A 22,406-nucleotide genomic window follows, 5' to 3' on the forward strand; every position below is an offset into this window, starting at 1 on the left:
GTATCTTTCTAAGATCTTGTTTTGAAATTATTAACTGAATATTATTTTCAAGAGGTAAAAATTCCTCTTTTAGATTCTTTGTGCCTATGCAAAATGCAATTACTTGGAAAGTATAAATTATGGTAAAAAAATGAGTTAATAAAGTAGATCAGAAATAGTAAGTAAAGTGATCATATTGTGAAGTTTATGTAAGCTAGGTAAACATAATTACATTTCTTCACTATCAGAGTGGAGATACCTTTAAATTAAACCAATAACATATTGAAATGGTTGTTGGAGATAGTATAAGAGTTATGTAATAATAAAAATAACAGCTAAAATTTACACAGCACTTTAAGGTTTGTTTAACCTTTACATACATAATCTCATTTGGGCCTCACAACTGCCTTGTGAAGTGCTACAGATATTAATTAGTAATAACCATTGATTTCCAGCCTGTAGAAGAACCTCTGTCTGCTTTTCAAGGCTAGCAAAACAGAAATTATTGCACAGAACACCAGTAAATTAGTAGCACAGGAGATTCAATAAGGAAAAGAAAATGTAGGAGGGTAAAGCACATGAGTAAATTTTTTTATATAAATAAATAAATTTCATTAAAGACATACAATATTTAAAACTCTTGGGATTTTGTTATTGTGAGAAAAATGCTTTGAAGAATCTACCCCAAATAACTAAATCCTTGAAAGTGCATCCATTAAGATGATGCAAGTATTTGGGGCCTTGGATTCATTAAAACCCAAATTAAGATCTGTTGGAGATCACAGAATCAATGGACTTTCAGAGTCGTAAAAGACCTTGGTGGCCCTAGTTTAACTCATAATTGAAAAATAACATCCTCTTATAACATACTCAACAAGTGGTCATCCAATAAGATTATGCAAATAGCCTACTCAAGGAAGGGATCACAAAACACATCATTTTCACAGTATTTTGGACAAAGAGGGAAAAACTCTGAAAATATACTATATCACAAATTTTTAAAATGAAGTTTTGGATGATTACATTACAGACATGTTTCTGTCAGAAACAAATTTCTAAAACATTAAATATAATGTCCCACAACTCTTTGTAAAGTTTTATTTCTGGGGTGTCTACATTCTACATTCCACTACACTGAGAATCAGATGACAGATTTAGTGCTGCCACATTCCTTTCCACTAAAACTCACTTAAGTTATGAAGTCATATACAAGAGGAAAACTAGCTACACATTATAAAACAAATAGGTCTAAGTTTTCCAAAACTTCAACAACAAAAGGACAAATTATTACAACTTTCTCTTCACTGTCAGGTTGAAGATAGATTTAAATAGCTTTAAAAAAAACTCCACTGATATTACAACTATGGGATATTATTATATTGTTAAATCCTCAGGATCTAGATAATAATTTTATATTCAATTATATTAATGTAAAAATTGCTTTTAAAATATATGCTAAAGGAGGCTGTATTTTCATTACCAAAACCAATACTATATACATCAGAACGAAGTTATAAATTCAACATTATTAACAGGGATTATTGTGTCATAATATACTTTTCATTGTGTCCTACTAAGACATACAATTGTATGGACAACCTGTAGCACTGGTATATCACATCTTGGATAGGTGTTAAAGATAAACAAAGACCTGAATTCAGTACTGACTGAGTAGGAGTCGAGAAGCCTAGAGGGCCTTCAAAAATTTGCATTTCTTCTAATGACCCTCAGCTTTTCCCTGAAACAAAGGCCCAACTTTTTAGCATCAAAATCCTTCCTGTGATACTGGATGGTTATAAATCATGTAATGCCACAATCTTTGAAGAATTAGAGTTGCTGGTCATCCACATGCAATAGAAAAGCACAAGGTGAATGGGAGAAGGTTCCAATATATTATCAAAGAACTGAGGAAAAGAAGCTGTGTAGATATGTATGACCAGAAAAAAATATAGGCCTATCAAGTAGCTAGCTGCACAGCATAGAATATGTGCTTCACTAATATGCATGCAATGTCAAGAGGTCTGAAGGAAGGTCTTCAACACAATGAACAGAACCATTGTGAAGGATTTATGGGGGGGACAAGAACACAAGTCACAGAGGATAAGAAGGCAAGAATGAATTGTGAATTTAACTATTAGAGGATGTACTCATATGGATGAAAAATCACAGATCCATGTAAATACACTTTAAAAATGAAAAAAATCCATGTGGTTCAGGAAAACAGAAAAAATAAAGAATATCCTTGTAAATCAAAGATAAATCATATGTTAGAATTATAAGTAAAATTTGAAAATCACAGAAAATATTTCTTTAAAAAGTTGAAGTGACTCAAAGGAACAAGTCCATCTCACACAAGTGAAACCAAGATAAATCTCTTAGTCTTTCTAATTAGTCTGTTAATAAAAATTTTAAAAGTAAATAAAGAATGATAAAATATCAACACTAGATCTAGTACCCTGAACATTATCCAATCAAATGCCTATATTTCTCAGATAAAGAAATACAAGTCCACAATTAACAATAATAAACATCATTTATGTAGCACTTTAGGGTTTGCAAAGCATTTTACAAATATCTCAGTTGATCCTCACAATAGAGCTTGGAGGCAGACACTATTATAATCTGTTTTACAGATAAGGAAACTGAGGTGGGTACAGATTAAATGACTTGCCTAGGATCAAACACCTAATAAGTGAGGCTGGATTTTTAACTCAGATCACCCTGACTCCAGATCTACAGTGCTATCTACTGGACCACTTAGCTGCCTCATATGAAATAACTTGCCTAGAAAGTTAAGTGGCAGAGTGGGAACTCACAGTCAGATCTTCTGAATTCAAGTCTACTAGACAGGACAACTATTCTACTTAATATACTTTGATAAGACATAAATAATTGATTGAGTGATAAAAACAGAGCCCTGGTTAGATAAGTGGCATTTACTTCAAAAAATACAAAAACTCAAAATTCTTTAGTTACACAAAATATCTACAATATCAGGTCAACTATTTGAAAGTCTAGATTGTAAGACATATGATCCTTTAGTTCACAACATAGTTTTTGGGAGCGATGACTCCAAGATCAATTTCTGAAGCATCTAGTACAAAGAAGCCTCTAGCACCATATACATAATATTGTAGGTGCTGAATATGTGTATTTGTTGATTTAACAAACATAATGGTATTTGATGTGTGATATTTAGCTAATAAAGAACAATGGGTTCATATTTTTGGAAAATATCTGCACAGTATTGACTTGTGTATCTTATATCCAATTATATTACCTTACAAAGATGCCATATAGCCATTGATAGTACAACTACAGGGGTGACATAATTTTAAGAAAGCCCTTAAGGGCAGGTCCCAGTTTATAAAAGATTGTGTTCCAAAAGTTTGTTTGTACGTTGGTCACCTGAAATTTGGGACAAATTTTCCTCTAGAAATAAAATCATAAATGGAGCTTCAGTTGGCAGGTCAGGTCATAAATATCTAATTTACACATTATACAGAGTTAAGTAGAAGTAACAACAGAAATAACAATTAGCAACAGTGATAATGGTAGTTAGCATTTATACAACACCTTAAAGTTTACAAAGTGCTTTACAAATATTATCTTATTTGATCCTCACAACAATCCTCTCAGGTAGGTGCTATTATTATCCCCATTTTACAGTGGATGAAATTGAGGCACAGGGAAGTTAAGTGACTTACCTAGAGTCATACAGTTAGTAAGGGTCTGAAACAGAATTTGAACTTGGATCTTCCTCACCCTACGTTCAGTGCACACTGTATGCACTGTATGAACCACCTGCCTGCCTCCCTTACTAAAGCTTAACCCACCATAATTAATAGCATTCTATATGAAAATATATTCAGAAAACTGTCCGTTGCAGCGACATCAAGGATTCTCCAAATCCAAGATATTACTGATTACTCCTATAACCTTAAGTAAAGGCTCCATTAAAGTGGAAGCTGAAGAACTAGAATAAGGACACAGATATATGGTCTAGGAGAGTGAGGGAGGTTGGGGTCTCTTGCCAGGATAAATCAAGGTCTCTTGTCTCTTCCAAGTCATCTACTTTCTTTCTTTTGTAGACCCTGGAATTAGCCCGCTAGGTAGCAGAGTAGATGGAAGGCTAGCCCTGGGGTCAGGAAGACCCAAGTTTGAATCCTGCCTCAAAGGGTTGTTGTAAGCATCAAAAGAAAAAATAAAGTGCTTTGCAAACTTTAAAGCACTATATAAATGCTGATTATTAATCACCACCACCTGTTACTTCCACCCAAGGTTTCCTGTCATCCTCAAACTACTATAGAAAAGAATGCAGTATCACAGCTTTCTCCCAGCACCCAGCATTTTCAAGGTAATGTAAAGCTTTTTACTCCAATACATATCAATAACTTCATCTATGTGTGGTGGGATGGAAGACACATTGAATTCTGATGCAGAGGATCTTCATTTGAATTCCAGCTCTGCTACTTAGTTTAATTCGTGGGATCTCAGTTTCCTCCTCTGTGAAATCAGGAGATTAGACAAGATAGTTTGGATGACTAGATGATCTCTGGACTTCCAATGCTACTTCCAGCCATGACTATTGCTCCAATCTATCTTCTTTCCAATCCATCCTCTATAAAGCTGCTAGTGATCTTCCTAAAGCAAAGGTCTGACCATGTCATTCCCATATGGAATATACTTCAGTGATTCCTTGTTCCTCTAGGATTATATACAAACTCTTCTACCTCACATATAAAACTATCCACAATCTGGCTCCAACACATTTTTATTCTTTGTATCTCCAGCATTTAGCAAAATGCTTTGTACATAGTAAGTACTTAAAAAATGCTTGTTGACTTGCCTTTTCCAGCTTTATTAAACAATATTCTCATTCCTATATTTTACAGTCCAAGTAAACTGACCTTCTAGCTCTGACTGATATGTGATATTCAATTCTCATCTATGTACCTAGACTACTCACTCCTTCCCACCTAAACCTAGAATGTACTTACTACTCATTTTCAACTCTCTGAATCCATTTTTTTTTTTTACAACTCAGCTCTGAGAGGTTAGAATTAATTACCTCCATAAGAACATTACTGATCCTACTACTCAGACCTCCCCTTCCCTGAAATTACTTTAGAATACATACATATATATAGTCTCTTTCAACAAAATGAAAATTCTATAAGGGCAAGCCTATTTCATTGTCTTTGTAACCCAAGTGCCTAACATAATGCCTTATAATGCTTAATAAATGCTTACTGATCCAGTTGATTCAAGGTTCATACAATTGACTTCTATCACTCTCTCTCTCCACACTTGTTGCTGTCATCTCCCAAACTCCAGGTCATTCTTTCAACTTTTTAAACAAACTGAACACCTAGCTCACATCTTCTACTCAATCTCATCCCCTTTTACCTTACTCCCAAGATTCATATATTCAGTTTGGCAAGTTCTCTGACAATCTGACAGCACACTTCCTCAACTCTCGTGATTTTCCTTCTCTTTTCCTCCTTCGCTTCGGGCACCCACTGACAAAGTCAGACCTCACCATCTTTTGGAACTGTACCAAGTTCAAGATCAGGACATTCTAAATGCTACTTTCTAATCACTGCTTCCTGTACTATATTAAGTCTATGTCTCCTAACACTCTTATTCACACCAAATCTACTTTTCATCCTTATCTTTCCTTTTGGCTTCCTGACCAATCCATATCCTACTCCAGCTTCATTTGCCTACTGGAAGGCAGTGCAGCATAGTGGATAAAAAGATGGTCTTAGACACCTGATTCAAGATTCTCAAATGCTTTCTAGCTAGGTGACCCTGGGAAAATCATTCAAACTTTCTTAACTTCAGTTTCCTCTTCTGTAAGATGGGGATAATAAGAGCATCTACCTCACAAGATTGTTGTGAGGATCAAATGAAATAATCTATGTGAAGTGCTTTGCAAACCTTAAAGGGAAATATAAATATCAGTTAGTGTGATTGGTGCTAATCCTGGACTTGAGGGTTTGTCACTTCCATTTCTACTATCTCCTTCCCTGCAATCCCTTGTCCCTCTGCTGCCCATCAAGTTGACACGGTTTCTCCTGCTGCAAATTCATAATACAGAATTCCAGTTAGACCCTAATTGCTGCTCAAAATATTTCTACTCTACCCTTACGGACTTACCTAATTTCCCCCAGAAATTTTCTTTTTTCCTTTCATCCCCTAAACACTACTTATCCCTGCATTTAGAGTTAAGTAACCAGCCCTACCACCTTTTTAAAAAATATAGAAGACATCTAACATGAATTCCTTGAGCAGCCATCCTTTATTTCTCAAATTTTTTCAACATTACCACGCTTTCTTTCCTTTTTCCTTTTGGTAACAGAAAAAATATTCCAACTACTCCCTAATGCTAATCCTTCTACCTGCCTCCTTGATCTCATTCATTTCAGACCTTTCTCAAACCTCACTCCAGCTATCAGTGCCCTTACTATGATGCATCTTCGATCTCTCCATCATTTGCTTCCATCATACAGCAAACATAGTCAGGTGAACGAGACAGAGGAAAAGGTTAGAGAAACAGAACCAGGAGCCCTGAAGCCAAGGACGGAGAGCAGAGCCTCCAAAAAGTGAGTAACAAAGTCAGAAACTGAAAAGGTTCAGGGAGAATGAGGAATTTAAAAAAAGTTACCTTGGAGAAACTAGTTTCAATAGAAAGTATGGAAACACTAAAGAAAGATCAGGTATTGATGAAGTATGGTATAAAATAACTTTTTTCAAGAAGTTTAACAGTAAAGGAGAAGAAAGAGATAAGATAACAGCTATACAGAACAGGAAGATCAGGGAAGCTTTTTTAGAAAAGGGGGAAGCTTTCTAAAAATTTTTTACATCAACCCTCCTACAGGAGTAATGTAACACCCTCCTTCTCTGAACCCTGTCACTATTGGTGATGTCTCTATTACATTATAAGTTTCTTGAGGGCAAGGATTACCTTTTCTAAACTTTTTGATCTCCTACAATGAAAAGCACAGTACTCTCTACATATTTAATAAATGTTTCTTGTAGTTTAATAGTAATAAAAGTTCTACAATGTAATGTTCATACTTCAATTCTCATGATAAACACTTGAAGATAAGAAAGTCAGGCTAAAAATTGTTTGTCACATGGCACTTGTATGAATTCTTTTTATATCTGAGATTACTGTACTTTTTCAAACTTGTCTCAAAATATCTCCTTTTAAGTACTCTGTCTCTAAATTGGACTACTCATCAACTCTTTACACATCCCACACTAGTGACTCCAAGCTTTTGCCCACACCTTCTTTATGCCTAAAGCATTCTTCCTCCATTTGTCTACTGAAATTCAAGTCTTCAAGATCCAGTCTAAAAGCTACCTCTTTAATGAAGACTATCTTGATCATCCTAGTTGGGAATGATCTTTTCATCCACAGATCTTACATGCACTTATGATCTATTTTGTATTATGTTTATTTGTGTATGTGTTATATCCCCTTATTAGAATGTTTATACTCTACCATAACTGAGACATTTTATTTCCCTTTATATCTTCTCCAAGACAAATGTCCAGCATATAGTAGGTATTTAATAAATCTTTATTTATGTTAAATTTATTTTGTTACTTATGTTAAATTTAACATAAACTCTGAAAAAGCTCAACACACAAGGACAGAATAGTTAACAAAAGTCTAAAATGACTACTGCAATACTAACTCAAAAGAATGCTTTTTAAAAATGTAATGCTTCTAATAATGTAGTAAGCCCTGCAAACAAAAGATACATAAATGTTCACTGCCTGCGACAGCAGAGTTACGGAAGGAAGAGGGGGCAGTGGGCCTGACCTCTTATTTCACTGTTATAGAGAACTTGTAATTAGCACATTCTCCCTGTTCTTTAACACATAGTCCTAAAGAGTTGCTCAGGACCCTCGGTGGTTAACTGACTTGCCCTGGGCTACATAGCCAGTGTATGTCTTCTGTAGCCAGTTCTCTGTCACTAAGTGTTTCAGAACACTTTCAGGTCACTATTGATATTCAACATATGTTATCTTAATTGTTGACATATATTAACCACATGTTAAGGCAGTCTCTCCACAAATGGGAGGGTAGAAAGATAATAGGATGTGAAGATTTAATTTCCAAATAAATAGTCTATTGAAGTGAGTACCAAATGGAATGATTCACAAACAACGAAACAACATAAATGGATCCTATAAGCCAAGTAAGAAAATGTTGTGAATTATGTATTTGTATTGCCCATGTACACTATGAAATAAATTTCTGTATAAAAATCCCTAGAACACAACTCTCTGATTTTGGCAAGCATTACTTTATGAGTAAATATTTAAAAATACAATAGTGTTACGTGCATTTCATACCAAGGTTGTAAGGGAGTTTCTTTTCATATAGAGTCTTTCCAAGTACTGCAGGCCCTCATCTTTCAGTAACTCCATTGGAAAATGGTGCAGATTCCTGTAATTTAAGAACAAATTCTTGTGCTTTTCCAGCTTCGCCACAGAGATTGTCTTACAAAGTTCTGATGCCATGACTGAACCTGTCCCATCAGCCACATTACAGCACTACATCTTGTAAAATACGATCTAAAGAGAGAGCAAGAAAATTTTAAAATTATAGTTGACCTCTTATAAGCATTTATAATATATCATTATACAAATTAGTATATTAGGTGACTTACAACCAATATAAGAAATAAAGACACTAAAAAATTTAAAACTAACAACCATCTTATCCAAAGTTTTATAAAGACTTTTTCAAACTCTAAAATAAAATTTACTAAAAGATGTACTTTCTGACTTTTCTCAATCATCAAAATCTTATACATATACATATATATAGATATAGATATAAAGATATCTCAACATAAATAGCTTAATAAATAAAGTCACAGCTTGACCAAAACAAAATGATCAGGACATTTAACGCAGTTAGAGATAGTTATTTTGTTAATAAAATGTGCATAATACCTTTTTAGAAAGGTTCAAATACACATACACACACAAGTAAAGGAAACAAAAAATCAAATCAGCAAATTATACTTCTTTTTTCAAAATAGCTCCTTCAACATGTCTAAAACATTTCAATAAACTACAGGATGTGATCAATTTTCACTTATCCCATTTATATTTTCACTTCCTAAGTACTATCCAGTTTCTCTAATTATCTTTTGTTTTTCCTTTTTCTTAGTTCTGAGGATTCTTGGGAAGAAATGAGCAATGCACATATTCTGGGAATCACAGATTTATTTGCTTATTTTTATTTGAATGACAGAAGGACACTGAACTAGGAGACAGGAGATCAAAGTTCTAACCTTCCCCACCAAAAGTTACCCCCACCAACTAGCTATGTAATCTTAGAACCTCATTTTATTTCCTTGGGCTTCAGCTACCTCCTCAATGAAGTTAATATTTTGCTGGACCAGAAGAATGAACTTCTTTAGATCCCTTCTAGCTTTGAGACCAAATATTCTATCACATACTATCATTCATGTAACTCCATAAATATTCAAGGAACTGAAAAATACAGGTACAGAGAAGTTGCCTTTTCTTCAATCTAAGAATTTCAGCTCAATTTCTTGGGTTACTCTTCCAAATTCCTTTTGAAAATAAACGAAAGGTTTTGGAAATCATGAATTTTAGCTTACTTAAAACTATCTGCATATTCAGAGTACCCTGCTAACTACTTAACAAAAAAATTTATGATTCCTCAATGAGTTTCATATACTTAATATATAGTAATAGATAAATTCCTACTTCTAATAATTAAACAACATAACTCTATTGAAAGGTAACATGAAAATTCATATATGTTACTAGTACAACACAGGAATTAAATGCATTCCAGTATTTCTGGTACCTGATCATTTACCTAAATCTATAAAGGACATGTTGTATGACCTCAGATATACTACTACTCTGAGACATAAGTTCCTCTTTTCTGTAAAATGAGGAGAATAGATCATTTTTAAGTTCCTTAATAGCTCTAAAATTCTATAATTTTATACAAAAGGCAATCTTTATATTGAAATGAGAACAAATCAAATGGAAGGAAATTGGGAGGAGGGGGAGCTATGCCTGTAATAAGTTTCAAGCCAGAAGAGAGTGAAGCCCAGATCATTCTTCCTTTGGCCTACAACTGTAAATCTATTCTTCTTTATCCTAGAACCTCACTATCTACACTGTTACTTTATATTATTATTTGAAGCACAAGCAAAGTCCACACCAAATAGAGAGTCAGAAAAGTCCTATATACTTAAGACTATAGAGTGGTTTATTTGAAGTTCTCTAAAGCAAGTATAAGCAAGCTACAAAACATAACCAATAAGAAACTTCATAGAAAAACAGAAATAAAGGGAATCAAGAAACTTTGGAATAGGAAGAGAAGATGGGATAGTCGTGTGGCAAGAGTAAGGAATGACAAGTTGGCAGATCAAATGTTCCACTGGTGCCCTCAGAATAAGAGAAAGTGAGGAAGGCCTCCAGTGTTTGGGTGGTGTCCCATGACAAATTTTGGGGAGACATCAATAAGAATTGCACAGGGTGGGCAGGTGTGGATAGGTTGTGATCTTCTTCCAAGGAGAAAACTAAGGAGATTACAGATCTCTACAGAATCTCCACAGACTCACAGACACAGATGAAACCTGAGTATGACTTCAGTTAGCACTCCTGTGCAGGTGACTTTCAAAATCAACCCTAACCAATCCCATTTTATTCAATGGCTTGCTGGATAGAGATGCACCTGAAGTAGTTCTCCTTTCTGTCTGATCACTCTGGGATCTTCATCCAGGCCACATCTGTTAATTATAGGTATCCTATAGGGCTGTATCCTAGGCTGTACATATACTATTTCATTTTGTGATCTTATCAGCTCCAATAACCTCTCGATTCTAAGGATTCCCAGATCTACTAATCCAGCCCTAACCTCATAAACCACTCCAATTGCCTTCTGGACACCCTGAACTAGACATTTCGTAGTTTAAACTCAACATGTTAGAAAGTGAACTCATATCTTTTCTCCAAATCCTCCTTTCTTCCTAACTTTCCAATTACTGCTAAAGACACCAACATCACAACCTAGGTGTTATATCCTTGTTATATCCTTTTTCTCTTACCTCCTATAATCAGTAACCAAGTCCTTCACCATGTCATATAAGACTCCTTCTCTCTCCTCTGACACTGCCAATTACCCCAATACAGACCCTTAAAACCTCACACCTGGACTACTGAAATATAATCCACAAGTGGGATCTCAAGCTCCTCTCCATTCCAGTCTATCCTTCACTCAGTTTTTAAACTGATCTTCCTAAAGGATAGGTTTGATTGTTCATCCCTCCCTGACCCATTCAGTTTGATTCCAGTGGCTCCCAATCACCTCCAAGATCAAAAAAAAATTCATTGTTTGGCTTTCAAAAGCCCTTCATGACCTTGTTCCCTTCTACCTTTACAATTTTTATTCAGTCCCAATTGTTTTTCAATCTGGTAAAACTAGCTTCCTTGCACAAGACACTCCACTACAGTCATTTTCACTGGCTGTCCCCAATGCCTGGAATGTTCTCCCTCCTCATCTAAGCCTCCCAGATTCCCAATTTTCCTTCAAGTTCTGGCTAAAATCCCACCAACTACAGGAAGTTTTTTTTTAACCAATCCTCCTTAATCCCAGCTGTTTTCATGTTGTCTTGCCCAGTAAACTTTTAGCTCTTCAACACAAGGAATTTTTTCTTTTCTTTGAATCCCCACAGCTAAGCACTAGTTACAGAGGTGTTTAATAAATGCTTCACTGATTTGACCATTTTGGACCTCAAACATGCCTAAAACTGAACTCATTATTCCTCCCCAATAAACCATCCCTCCTATTTCTATTAACGGCACCACTATCTTTCCAATTTAATAATCCTGAAGTAATTTTTTAATCTTTCCTTTTTCATCCATATTCATCCAATCAACTGCAAAGTTCTGTTATTTCTACCTCTGCAATCTTTCATCTCAGGTCACTCTTAACCCTCACTAAAACACCCTTAATTTGGGCTTTCATTTATTCTCCCCTAGACTGCTGTTAAAAAGCTTCTAACTGCCCTTCCTGCCTTCAAGTTGCCCCTTTCTCAACAGTCTTTCGTATCAATGGCAAGTAATCTTCCTAATGCATTGCTAAGTTATCATTTTCTACTAAAAAACCTTCAGTTAGTCCCTAGTGTCTACTAAATAAAGTTTAAATTCTTGACTCTGCCATTCAAAGCCTTCTACAGTCTAAATCCAACCTAAACTGTTTAGTCTGATCTCACACAATTTCCTTTTGGATAGTCTATGTTCCAGCAAAATGGACTACTTTCTGTTCTTCATTCTAATTTCTGCCCTTTCCTATCTTTGCAGCTTTGTTAAATCCTCTATGCCTGGAATAAATTCTCTCTTCATTATTTCTCTCTGTTTAAGTCCATCCTATTTTTCAAGGTCCACTTCATATATCATCTCCCCATTAAATCTTTCCTAATCCTCTTCTCTCCTTCACAAGTAAAAGTGATCTCTCCCCTAAAATTTCTCACATTACTTTGCCTGGGTCTTTTCTTTGTACTTATCTTTCTCCCTTGTATTGGATACTTATCCTTATTCCCCAATGGTTTGCATCCACAGACTCTAGCACAAAGTAAGTAATCAAATACTTGTTGAATTAAACTGAATTCTCTAGCCCGACCCAGGTAAGAAAACTGGAGCCAATTAGGTCAAATGACTTGTGCAAGGACCTACAAGTTAACAGAAGACTAGAACCTAGGTTTCCTGACTCTCAAAAGTATTAATGTGCCCTATTAAATTACTTTCAATTTAAAGGTCTCTTAAGATTTTGCAATTATGAAGTAGTCATATCAGTGACTGATACAAAAAATAAAATTATACTACACTAATAACACCTATTACTGTTTCTATAATTCCACAGTGCATAACCTTCATTTATAAACTACAAAATACACTACAAATATTCTCTTTACTACTTTTTATTTTCATGTACGGCTACAATGAAATATGCGATTCCACCAAAATACATAAACATTCCTATTGATGATAAATAAATAATACTACTAATCACTTACAGGATATAATCCACACAATGAGAATTCAGTAGGTCTTCCAATAGGGTGCCTTCTGAATATGTTTCATTGTGCTTTCTTTTTTTAATGGAATGCACTTAGTGCAATGCCTGGCATATAATAGGTACATAATATATAGTTGTTGATTGATTTGAATAGAAATCTGAACGTTTTAATTTGGAAATAAGATCAAATATGATGAGAAAATTCTAGAGAGTATTTATGCCATGAACATACTAAGAAATGTGATTTTACACCAAGTCTCTGAGGACAAGATAAATTAGTGTCATTTTTTCCTGAGTCTGATAACCGTGTAAGTCATTTCAGAGTCAATAAGTGGGGCTATGATAAAGACAAAGAGTTTAAGTTTTTCAATAATTTGGAGGTAAATTTTGTAAAAAAGAAAAAAGACAATGTGCCTGCTTTCATTGCGCATGTCTAGATTATGACCAACACTTTTCCCATGTTTAAACTGGGGTTGGGGGAGGAAGGGCAAAGGTTTGGACTAGTTCACCAAATAACTCCAAAATACTATGACATTTTAATTAATTCCTCTTCTCTAGAAGCTTTTACCAGAGAACTGAGAATAAGATATAGTTCATTCTAGGTTACAGAGAGCCCGAAGATGTGATTCCAATCTTGCCCCTGATACTTAACTTACTATGTTGACCTTGGACAAGTCACTTAAAATCTCTGAGCCTCAATTTCCTCACTGTGCCTTCTCTTCTCAGAATACCTTCCATCTATCTACTCTCTCTATATATAACCTTATTTATATCTTGTTATTTACATGTTATCTCTTCAATTAGAATATAAGTTCTTTGAAAACAGAAACTTTTTGCCTTTGCTTCCCCAGTTCTTAGCACAGTTTGGAACACAGTAAGCACTTACTAAATGGTTGATGTTACTCATCAGTAAAATGAGAGGCTTGAATAAGGCCTAGATCTGTGATCCTATGAAGCTATATCCTCTTTAAAAAAAATCAAACCCCTGATACCTTAATGAATGTTCTTGTTATAACTTCCACCCCACCCCATCCCCATTTTGAAAGGAGAAAAGGAAGGGAATAGACATGTATTGAGTGCCTACTATGCTACAGGCACTGTGCTGAGTGCTTTTGTAAATATTACCTCATTTGATCCTTACAACTCTGTCAGGTAGGTACTATTATTATCTCCATTTCACAGTTGATGGAAATGAGGCAGAAAGAATTTAAGGGAATTGCCCAGGATCACCCACAATTAAGTGTCTGGATTTGAATTAAGAAGCTGGATTTGATTTCAGATTTCATGATTTCAGGCGCAGTGCTCTATATACTGTGTGACCTAGTAGCCTCCTATAAAAGGAAAAGAGTATTTTTTTTTCTTGAAGTGGTCATCAGAAAGAAGTTTCCTTCCCTGGAAAGAAGCTTCATACCACACTAGAGACCTGAAGGCTATCACCTCTCCTAATTAGTACTGCTACACTAGCCAACCAACTCTAGGTCTTCTATTCAGGAAAAGGGGTGTCAAAATGGGTATGACCATTTACACTCTCACACACTCAAAACATATAAACATATACACTTTCATGGGACAACCCTTTATCTAGCATTACTACGCTAGCCGACCAGCTCCAAGGATATCGGCATTTATATGACAATGTACACATACACACACTCACCCCTTCGCAAGATAGTCCTCTCATGAGCACTGTTATAACCAACTCCAGGGATGTCATCATGTGTCTGACCATTTACACACATACACACACATCCCTTCATGGACAGTCTTCCTATCAGCATTATTACAACTAGCCAACAACTCCAGGGGTGTCAGCTTGTGTCTGACCATTTACACACATACACACACATCCCTTCATGGACAGTCTTCCTATTAGCATTATTACAACTAGCCAACCAACTCCAGGGGTGTCAGCTTGTGTCTGGCCCTTTACACACATACACACACATCCCTTCATGGACAGTCTTCCTATTAGCATTATTACAACTAGCCAACAACTCCAGGGGTGTCAGCTTGTGTCTGGCCCTTTACACACATACACACACATCCCTTCATGGACAGTCTTCCTATTAGCATTATTACAACTAGCCAACAACTCCAGGGGTGACAGCTTGTGTCCGACCATTCACACACGCGCGCGCACACCCTTCACTGACAGCTTTCTAATTACAACTAGCCAACAACTCCAGGGGTGACAGCTTGTGTCTGACCATTCACACACACACACACACGCACGCACACCCCCTTCACGTGACAGCCCCCCCGCAGTGAGCAGGCTGGGCGCCTCCAGGGAGGGGGACGCTCTCGGAGGCAGAGGGCGGGGGCGCCGAGGGGATGGGGGCGCGGACAGCGGCCGGAGAGGCCCGGGCGGGGTCGGGGCAGACGAGACCTGGAAACGGCTCTTTCCAGTCAGTCCCGGCGGGGGCGAAGGCTCGGTGGGGGACACCTGGGAGCCGGGGCCGGCTGGGACCCCGAGCCCCGGTCCCTCCGAGGGCAGCCCCGCCAGGCGGAGGCGGAGGGCCGGATTTGGGGGCGGCGGAGGCGAGGACGAGGAGGACGAGGAGGAGAAATACTCACATCCACTCCTGGCCGGAGCCCGCGGCCCCGGGCTCTCCCCGAGACGAGGCTGAGCTCCCCTGGACGAGGGAGGCGGGGAGGGGAAGGGGCGGAGCCGTGTGGTCTGGGGGCGGGGGCGGGGGCGGGGGCAGGGGCGGTGGGGGCCCAGCTCAGATTGATTCACGCCCCCCGGATCCGCTCCCGGAGGGGGGAAGGAAAGGAGAGGGGAAGGGGGAGGAGTCAGGGCGGGGAGCTAGGCGGGAGGAGGCGGGGCAGGAGGAGGAAGGAAGCCTCGCGAGAGCGAGAACCTGGTTCTCGCGGTATCTGCCGACAGACGAGAGCGCGACGTTCCCGCCTCAGCCCCGCCCCGTAGTTGTCTTTGTTTTCATGTGTCAAAGAGGTTGCCGTCTGGTCTGCTGTCCTGTGCTGTCCCGGGCCCTCAGTTTGGGCAGGGCTAAACGGGGCAGGCAGGGTTTGGGAACGGATGGTTATTAACCCAACCTGTTCTCACAGGCCCTCCCTCTGGTACCACGGAATGGCGGCCCGGAGGAGGGAGGAGGGCAGGGGCACCGGAGGGCAGGGGCTCCGGAGGGCCCGAGCTGCTTTCTCACGCTGCGCCCCCTCATTTCGGGACCCAAACATGACCCTTCTCTCCCCACTTAGGGTACAGCCATGGGTAACGCATTTTGCTAATACAAGAGAAACATCAAATACCAGAAGGGAAGCGCATTGTTTTTCGGTCGAGTCCAACCCTACGAGCATTTGGGGTTTTCTTGGCAAAGACGCCGGAGCGCTTGGCCGTTTCCTTCTGTTGCTCATTTTACACCTGAGGAAACTGAGGCAATCCGGGTGAAACGACTGGTCCAGGGTCCCACAGCCAGCTGGCGTCAGAGCCCACCTCTGAACTCAGAAAGATGATTTTTTTCCTCTCTCCGGGGAGCCGTCTAGCATCCCCAAAGGCAGGCACGGCTGGCTGTAAAGAGCTTAGCACGGTGCCTGGCACACAGCAGGCCCTAAGCGGGTGTTAGCTAGTAGGACTGGAGAGGGAATGGGCACCGGAACCGGGAAGGCCTGGATTTCAGGCTCTCCTTTCACCCAGAAGACCCCATGACCCAGGACCAGTCACTTCTCCGTGCCCAGCCAGGCTCCAAGACAGCGGACCGAGAAGGTGGAAGAGCACGCCCCGTTCTTACCTGTACTGTGGCAAAGGGTGGGTGAAGGCACAGGCGGCATTTCTCTGCGGAGCCCTCCTTGGATTGGAAAGAACCCTGAACTTGAAGTCAGAATTCTGCAAAGCAAATTAATAATCGGGTGACCGTAGACACGCTGCTTGAGTTCTTGAAGCCTCTGTGCGGATACATGTGACATGGCAGTCATAATACTGAAGTTACCTAGCGGAAAGAGTGGTTGTGAGAACCGGAGTATACGTGAACTCCCTCATGCCGGTCGTGGGCTTTTACAACCTAAGCTTTTGTACAATGCGCACTGATCCAGCAAAGGGTCACAGATTGGAAACAGCGAGGGGCCGCCTAATGTAATCGTTTTACGTAGGAGAAAACAAGCAGGAAAGATAGAAGTGATCCCTCAGCGCCCTGCTGCAGAACGGGCGCTTCAGCTGGGCTCCGACTCCGGTCAGTGCTTTCTGCGCACTAAACTCCCAACAACTCTGGCTCCAAGAACTTAATTATTTGTACGATGGAATGGAACAATACTTGTAGTTGTTTAAAACGTCAAAAGTATAAGAACTTTACATACATTATATCTGAGTCTCAAAAAAACCAATCCAGAGAGAGGTGGGTTAGTAGAGTTGTGCTCATTTAACATTTGAGGAAAGAAAGACACCCCTCCGTCCCTAAGTCAAGAGGTTTGCTCAAAAGGCACAAAACAATTGAACTACTTTAACTCTGCTACATTGATATTCTTCAATATAAAGGGTAATAGACAAATGTGACCGTTAGCCAAACTTTCACTTTTACTGGGATGAAAAAGGTTAATGCTAGGTTTGGGAGAACAAAGTTTTAAAAGAATAAAGTATTAGTGACTCATTTTCCTATTTTAAAAAATCTGATGTGAGCAGAAGCGTTTTTCTTTCAAAATGTGCGTAGCAAAAGTGTCTGGATATATGGATATATTAATAAAATGGATTATTAGAAATTTACTCCTTGAAACTGACAACCACAATTAATCAATGGAGTTTTCTAATCAAAGTATAGTATTATTTCTGTTTAAATTTATAATAAATAATAGTAATAGTGACAACTCAAGGTTCCTCTTGTGGAAAAATGCCAGATCCAAAGTCAGAGGAACTAAGTTCAAAACCTTGCCCTACTATTTACCACCTGAGCTGGGTAGGTCAGTTATCATCTTTGTGCCTCTAAAGCTTCTGTTAAAAATAAATAAATAAAATTTGGTGGAATAGATGAGCTTTTCCAGTTATAGATCAATGCTCTTATAGCCCATAACATCTCGATTTGAGAATTGTCGTTTAATGTCTTTTACAAAAGCACCTAACACATCTTGGTTACTAATTTTTAAACTTTTAAAAGTAGTTTATTTTTTTCAAATGATGTGATTTAGCTTTAAGGAGAGGTCTAGGAAAAGAGAAAGCCAATCCCCTTTTAAAATTCCCGCCTTAGGTTCTCAAGGATTGGGTTACAAACTTTGACTGGAAAGGATAACTCAGGTCTTTTGTTCCTTATTGGCTAAAGCTGCATCAATCACTTCCCTCGTCCTGAGCTTTGTAAAATAACAAGTTGCTTTTCCAGGAAATGATTGTTGTCCAAGTTTAGTTTTAAGCGCTTTGCATTTAGTCATTTCTGTGGACATTAATCTACCTAAAGAACGATTAAAATTATAAAGCGGTAATTTAAGTGACTTGGAAAGCTGCAAGTAGTCAGTGGTACAATTTGCCTCACAGTGAAATGGAGCAGTTTTTCTGAGTCCAATGTAAGTAGATGATGGGATTTATAGCAAAGTTGTCTGTTTCCTGAAGTTGTCCAGGATTTCGCTCTAAATTTAAAGAACTCTAACCGCTGTCAGACATAAACAGAAGTGAATTGTTAAAGGACAGAAATCAAGGGAAATCAAGAAACAAGTTTTTGCGAGGGTATAAATTTCTCTTTATATTCAAGTGTTGGGGAGTGGGGTGGAGTAGGGAATATTGTGTCCAAAGCAATTTTTAAAATATTATGAAAAAGAAGAATGATTATTTTTGACCACCTTACTATATTTTTGTTTGTTTTGCCTTGCTGATATTCATAGGGTCACACTATCTGTGTGTGTGTGTGTGTATTGTTGTTGTTAAAGGATATTTCTTTCTATGAAATATATTCCAAATAATAAATAGAAAATACATTTATAATGTATTTTGCTGCAAATTTATAAAACAAAGAAATGAATATCAGAATAAGACATGGATCTTCAAATTGTGTGCCCTTTTTTATCCTTAATTCCATGTTTTTTTCTTGTTTTTTTTCTCCTGTGATTTTGACTGGCCTTATGTAAATGAAAGTACAAATCTGACAAATAACCTCAAAAGAAACCAAAATGAGAGGACAGAAGCAGATTTATTGCTAGAAAATTATGACTAACTTTTCAATATCAAAAACTATGATTCATAAAAGATAAGGCTATTTCTTGCACCAATTTATAACTCCTAGGATATGGTATTTTAAGAACATTTCCCATGCATTCTAGAAATTTTTACTGAGTATCTACTGCCTTCATAGCACTGTACGGGGTGCTACAAAATAAACCTTAGGCAAGAACCCCTCATTTCAAGAGCTTGTAGTCCAATTGACACACACAAAACATTTAAATAATAGTACAATAGAGTATTTAAGTATGATTAAGATTAGGGAAGGAAAAGATTAGCACAGTCTGAAATGCTGAGAAAAAGCATTAATTGGTTTAGAAAATAAACTGAACCTTGAAGGATGGGTAGGATTTAGCAAGATGGAGAGGAAGATGGAGGGCATTTCAGATTAGAAAATGGGGAGGGAAATGGTGGCAGGATAGAGTTGGAACGGAGAGGAAAAAATGTGAGCAAAAATGTGCTTTGGTAACTTTGAAGACTTGAGTGGCTGGAGTGGAGAGTTCTTTATGTTGTGCACTAGTGGACAAGACTCAGGCTGTGAAGAGTCTTGAATGCCAGGCTCTATAAACAGTTGGGGACTTTATTCTGTAAGGCAATGAAAAGCTGTTGAAGGTGAATTTTTGGTTTTGGTGGGATTTTGTTTTGTTCTGGGTCATTTATTTTTAAAGGAATTATATAATGATAGGAGGCTTCAAAATTTAGCTGGCAGAAGTATACAAGAGAGGAAAGTCTAGAAACAAGGAGAGACCTGTTACAAGTTATTGCAACTGTAGAAAATGGCAGATTAATATTTGATCTTATAGACCTCTACGTGTTTTAATGTTTCATATTTAATACTTGTAATGGATTCTTGGTTGAATAAAATGAATCCTGATGCATCATTTTTTTTTCATTTCAAAAGCATCTTTTTTACTATTTTATGATTGAAATGAAACACGTTTATTTTCATTTTTTAGTAATAACACCTTTATAAAGGTGGAGAGAGACAGGTAAAAATGCAGTTATGCAGTGAAAATTACTGGGTCCCTTTATATTTAATATAAAATGCATTCTTCCTCTCCCTTAGAATCACAATAGAAGGTTTTTTGGTGCAGTATAATGATATTGCTGATATCTTAGTAAAGAAGAAGCTATCACTTCCAGAAGATTAATTCCATGATTGGGTACTCTTATCCTCAGCCAGAGACAGCAAAAGGAAAAATTGTGAAATAATAGATATGTATCTTCAGATCTTAGACCTCTTAATTCATTTGGCTCTTTACTCACTTTGTTCCACCTGCTTCTCTTCTCTCTGCCCCTGTAGACACCACCATCCTCTTGTCAAAACCTGCTCCGGGGAAAAGATCTTAGAACCATTCAAATTAAACTGATAATAAAATTACTTGCTCTAAAGGGTAGACTGAAAAAAGATCTTTAAGGCCTTAAAGAAAGTAAATGAAAATCCAGCTGTGGAATTTCTAGTCACTCATATTGTCCTCTCTTTCTCACCTCCCAAATCCAGTCAACTGTCAAGTATTTTTGATTCTGCCTCCACAACATCTTTTGTATTTGATGGCCATCACCCTAATTTATGTCCTTATTACCTTTTACTTATAGTATTGTAATACCTTCCTAATTGGCATCCCTGCCTCCAATCTCTCCCTCTTCAATGCATACGCCTGCCAAATTAATATTCCCAAAACATAGGTCTGGCCATATCATTCCTCTGCTGAAGAAGTGATTTCCTATTGGCCCTGGAATAAAATACAAAAATCTTGTATTTGATCTTGCACAGTCTAGCTCCCTTTCCAGACTGATTTACCTTGTCTTTCTCAAGGACTCTATGTTCCAGTCAAAGTGACACCCTTGCTCTTCTCTACCCATGACATTCCATCTTTTGCCTCCATGCCTTTCCTCTCTATCTTTACCCCTTCATCTCCACCTTTTGGAACCTCTAACTTTCTTCAAGTCTTAGTTTCAGTGTCACCTCCTGCATGAGGCCCTTCTTGGATTCCCAGTTGTTAATATTCTTCTTCCAGTTACTTTATAACTGGAGAAGTTTTGAATGCTGTGGATAAGTTCACTTACTTTGGTAGTGTACTTTCCAGGGATGTACACATTGACAATGAGGTTGATGCACACATTGCCAGAGCTAGCTCAATGTTTGAGAGGCTCCAAAGAAAGGTTTGGGAGAGAAGAGTATAGACTGACTACCACACTGAAGGTCTACAGAGCCATTGTGCTCACCTCCTTGTTATATGCTTGTGAAACATGGACAGTCTACCAGCACCATGCCAGGAAACTGAAATGCTTTGAACTGTCTTAAGAAAATTTTGAGGATCACCTGGCAGGATAAGGTACCAGCACTGAAGTCCTTGCTCTAGCTGAACTGCCAAGTATTCAAACTATGCTTCAGAGAGTACAACTCCGATGGGCTGGCCACGTTGTTCAAATGCAAAATGTACACTTGCCAAAAAGACCATTTTTATGGAGAAGTTCCATGGGACAGGCGATCACATGATGGCCAGAAGAAATGATACAAGGACACTCTCAAGGTCTCTCTCAAGAACTTTGGATTTGACTGTGCAACATGGGAGACACTGGCACAGGGACCACTCAGCATGACATGTCCACATAAGAAAAGGTGCTGTGCCCTTTGAGCAAAGCAGAATTGAGACAGCACAAAGTAAACGCAGGATGTGCAAATTTGGGATATCCACCCCAAATATTCATACGGATTATTTGTTCCTAACCTGTGGTAGAGCATTCCAAGCTCGTATTGGTCTGATCAACCACAGTCGGACACACTGAAATTTCACTTTACAATGGAGATGTCATTTTGGTCCTCTTGGAAGACAACGGACAACAACCAGCCATTTATTTTGTCTAAATATGTATCTATTTGTGTATTTTACCTCCTCTCCACTTTACCAGCAGAATATAAGCTCCTTGAGAACAAAGATCATCTACAGTGCCTGAACAATGGCTAACACAGTGCCATTGCACATTCTTTGCACTTAATAAATGCTTGTTGAGTTGCAAAGCCCCACAGAGACCTTTTGATTACATCTTTTCCCACCTGACAGAGGGTCTTTTCCTAATCTCCCCTTGCCTGCTTGTCACTTCCATGAGTTCTTGATCTGGCAACCATGGGAGAGCAGTTATATTTTAATATCTTTTTTATTCTTGGATTGTGTGTTTTTAATG

General features: G+C 38.1%; 2 protein-coding genes across 15 annotated transcripts in view; one reads left to right on the forward strand and one right to left on the reverse strand.

The window, feature by feature from the left end:
* Window positions 1-17,276, reverse strand: part of LRRC28 (leucine rich repeat containing 28) — a 180,728-nt gene extending 163,452 nt beyond the window's left edge. The window contains exons 1-2 of one of the 6 annotated variants that reach the window (XM_072617051.1): window positions 16,819-17,276; window positions 8,353-8,574 (exon numbers count right to left, since the gene is read on the reverse strand). In XM_072617051.1, the coding sequence (XP_072473152.1) occupies window positions 8,353-8,520 (168 nt within the window). In that variant the 5' untranslated portion in view covers window positions 8,521-8,574; window positions 16,819-17,276. Of the gene's footprint in view, window positions 1-8,352; window positions 8,575-14,729; window positions 14,847-15,646; window positions 15,858-16,818 lie in introns of those variants that run through there. The other 5 variants (XM_072617054.1, XM_072617052.1, XM_072617049.1 and 2 more) reach the window with 5 other exon arrangements.
* The window catches only part of TTC23 (tetratricopeptide repeat domain 23), a 141,331-nt gene that overhangs the window by 11,108 nt on the left and 107,817 nt on the right, over window positions 1-22,406 (forward strand). For 3 of the 9 annotated variants that reach the window (XM_072617040.1, XM_072617048.1, XM_072617046.1), the window contains exon 2: window positions 4,261-4,336. The exons of 1 other annotated variant lie outside the window; for it this stretch is intronic. In XM_072617040.1, the coding sequence (XP_072473141.1) occupies window positions 4,295-4,336 (42 nt within the window). In that variant the 5' untranslated portion in view covers window positions 4,261-4,294. Of the gene's footprint in view, window positions 1-4,256; window positions 4,337-6,410; window positions 6,588-17,862; window positions 18,572-18,595; window positions 18,732-22,406 lie in introns of those variants that run through there. 5 more of the 9 variants (XM_072617042.1, XM_072617044.1, XM_072617041.1 and 2 more) reach the window with 5 other exon arrangements.

Source organism: Notamacropus eugenii, chromosome 1 (assembly GCF_028372415.1).
Source record: "Notamacropus eugenii isolate mMacEug1 chromosome 1, mMacEug1.pri_v2, whole genome shotgun sequence".
NCBI classification, from domain to species: Eukaryota; Metazoa; Chordata; class Mammalia; order Diprotodontia; family Macropodidae; genus Notamacropus; species Notamacropus eugenii.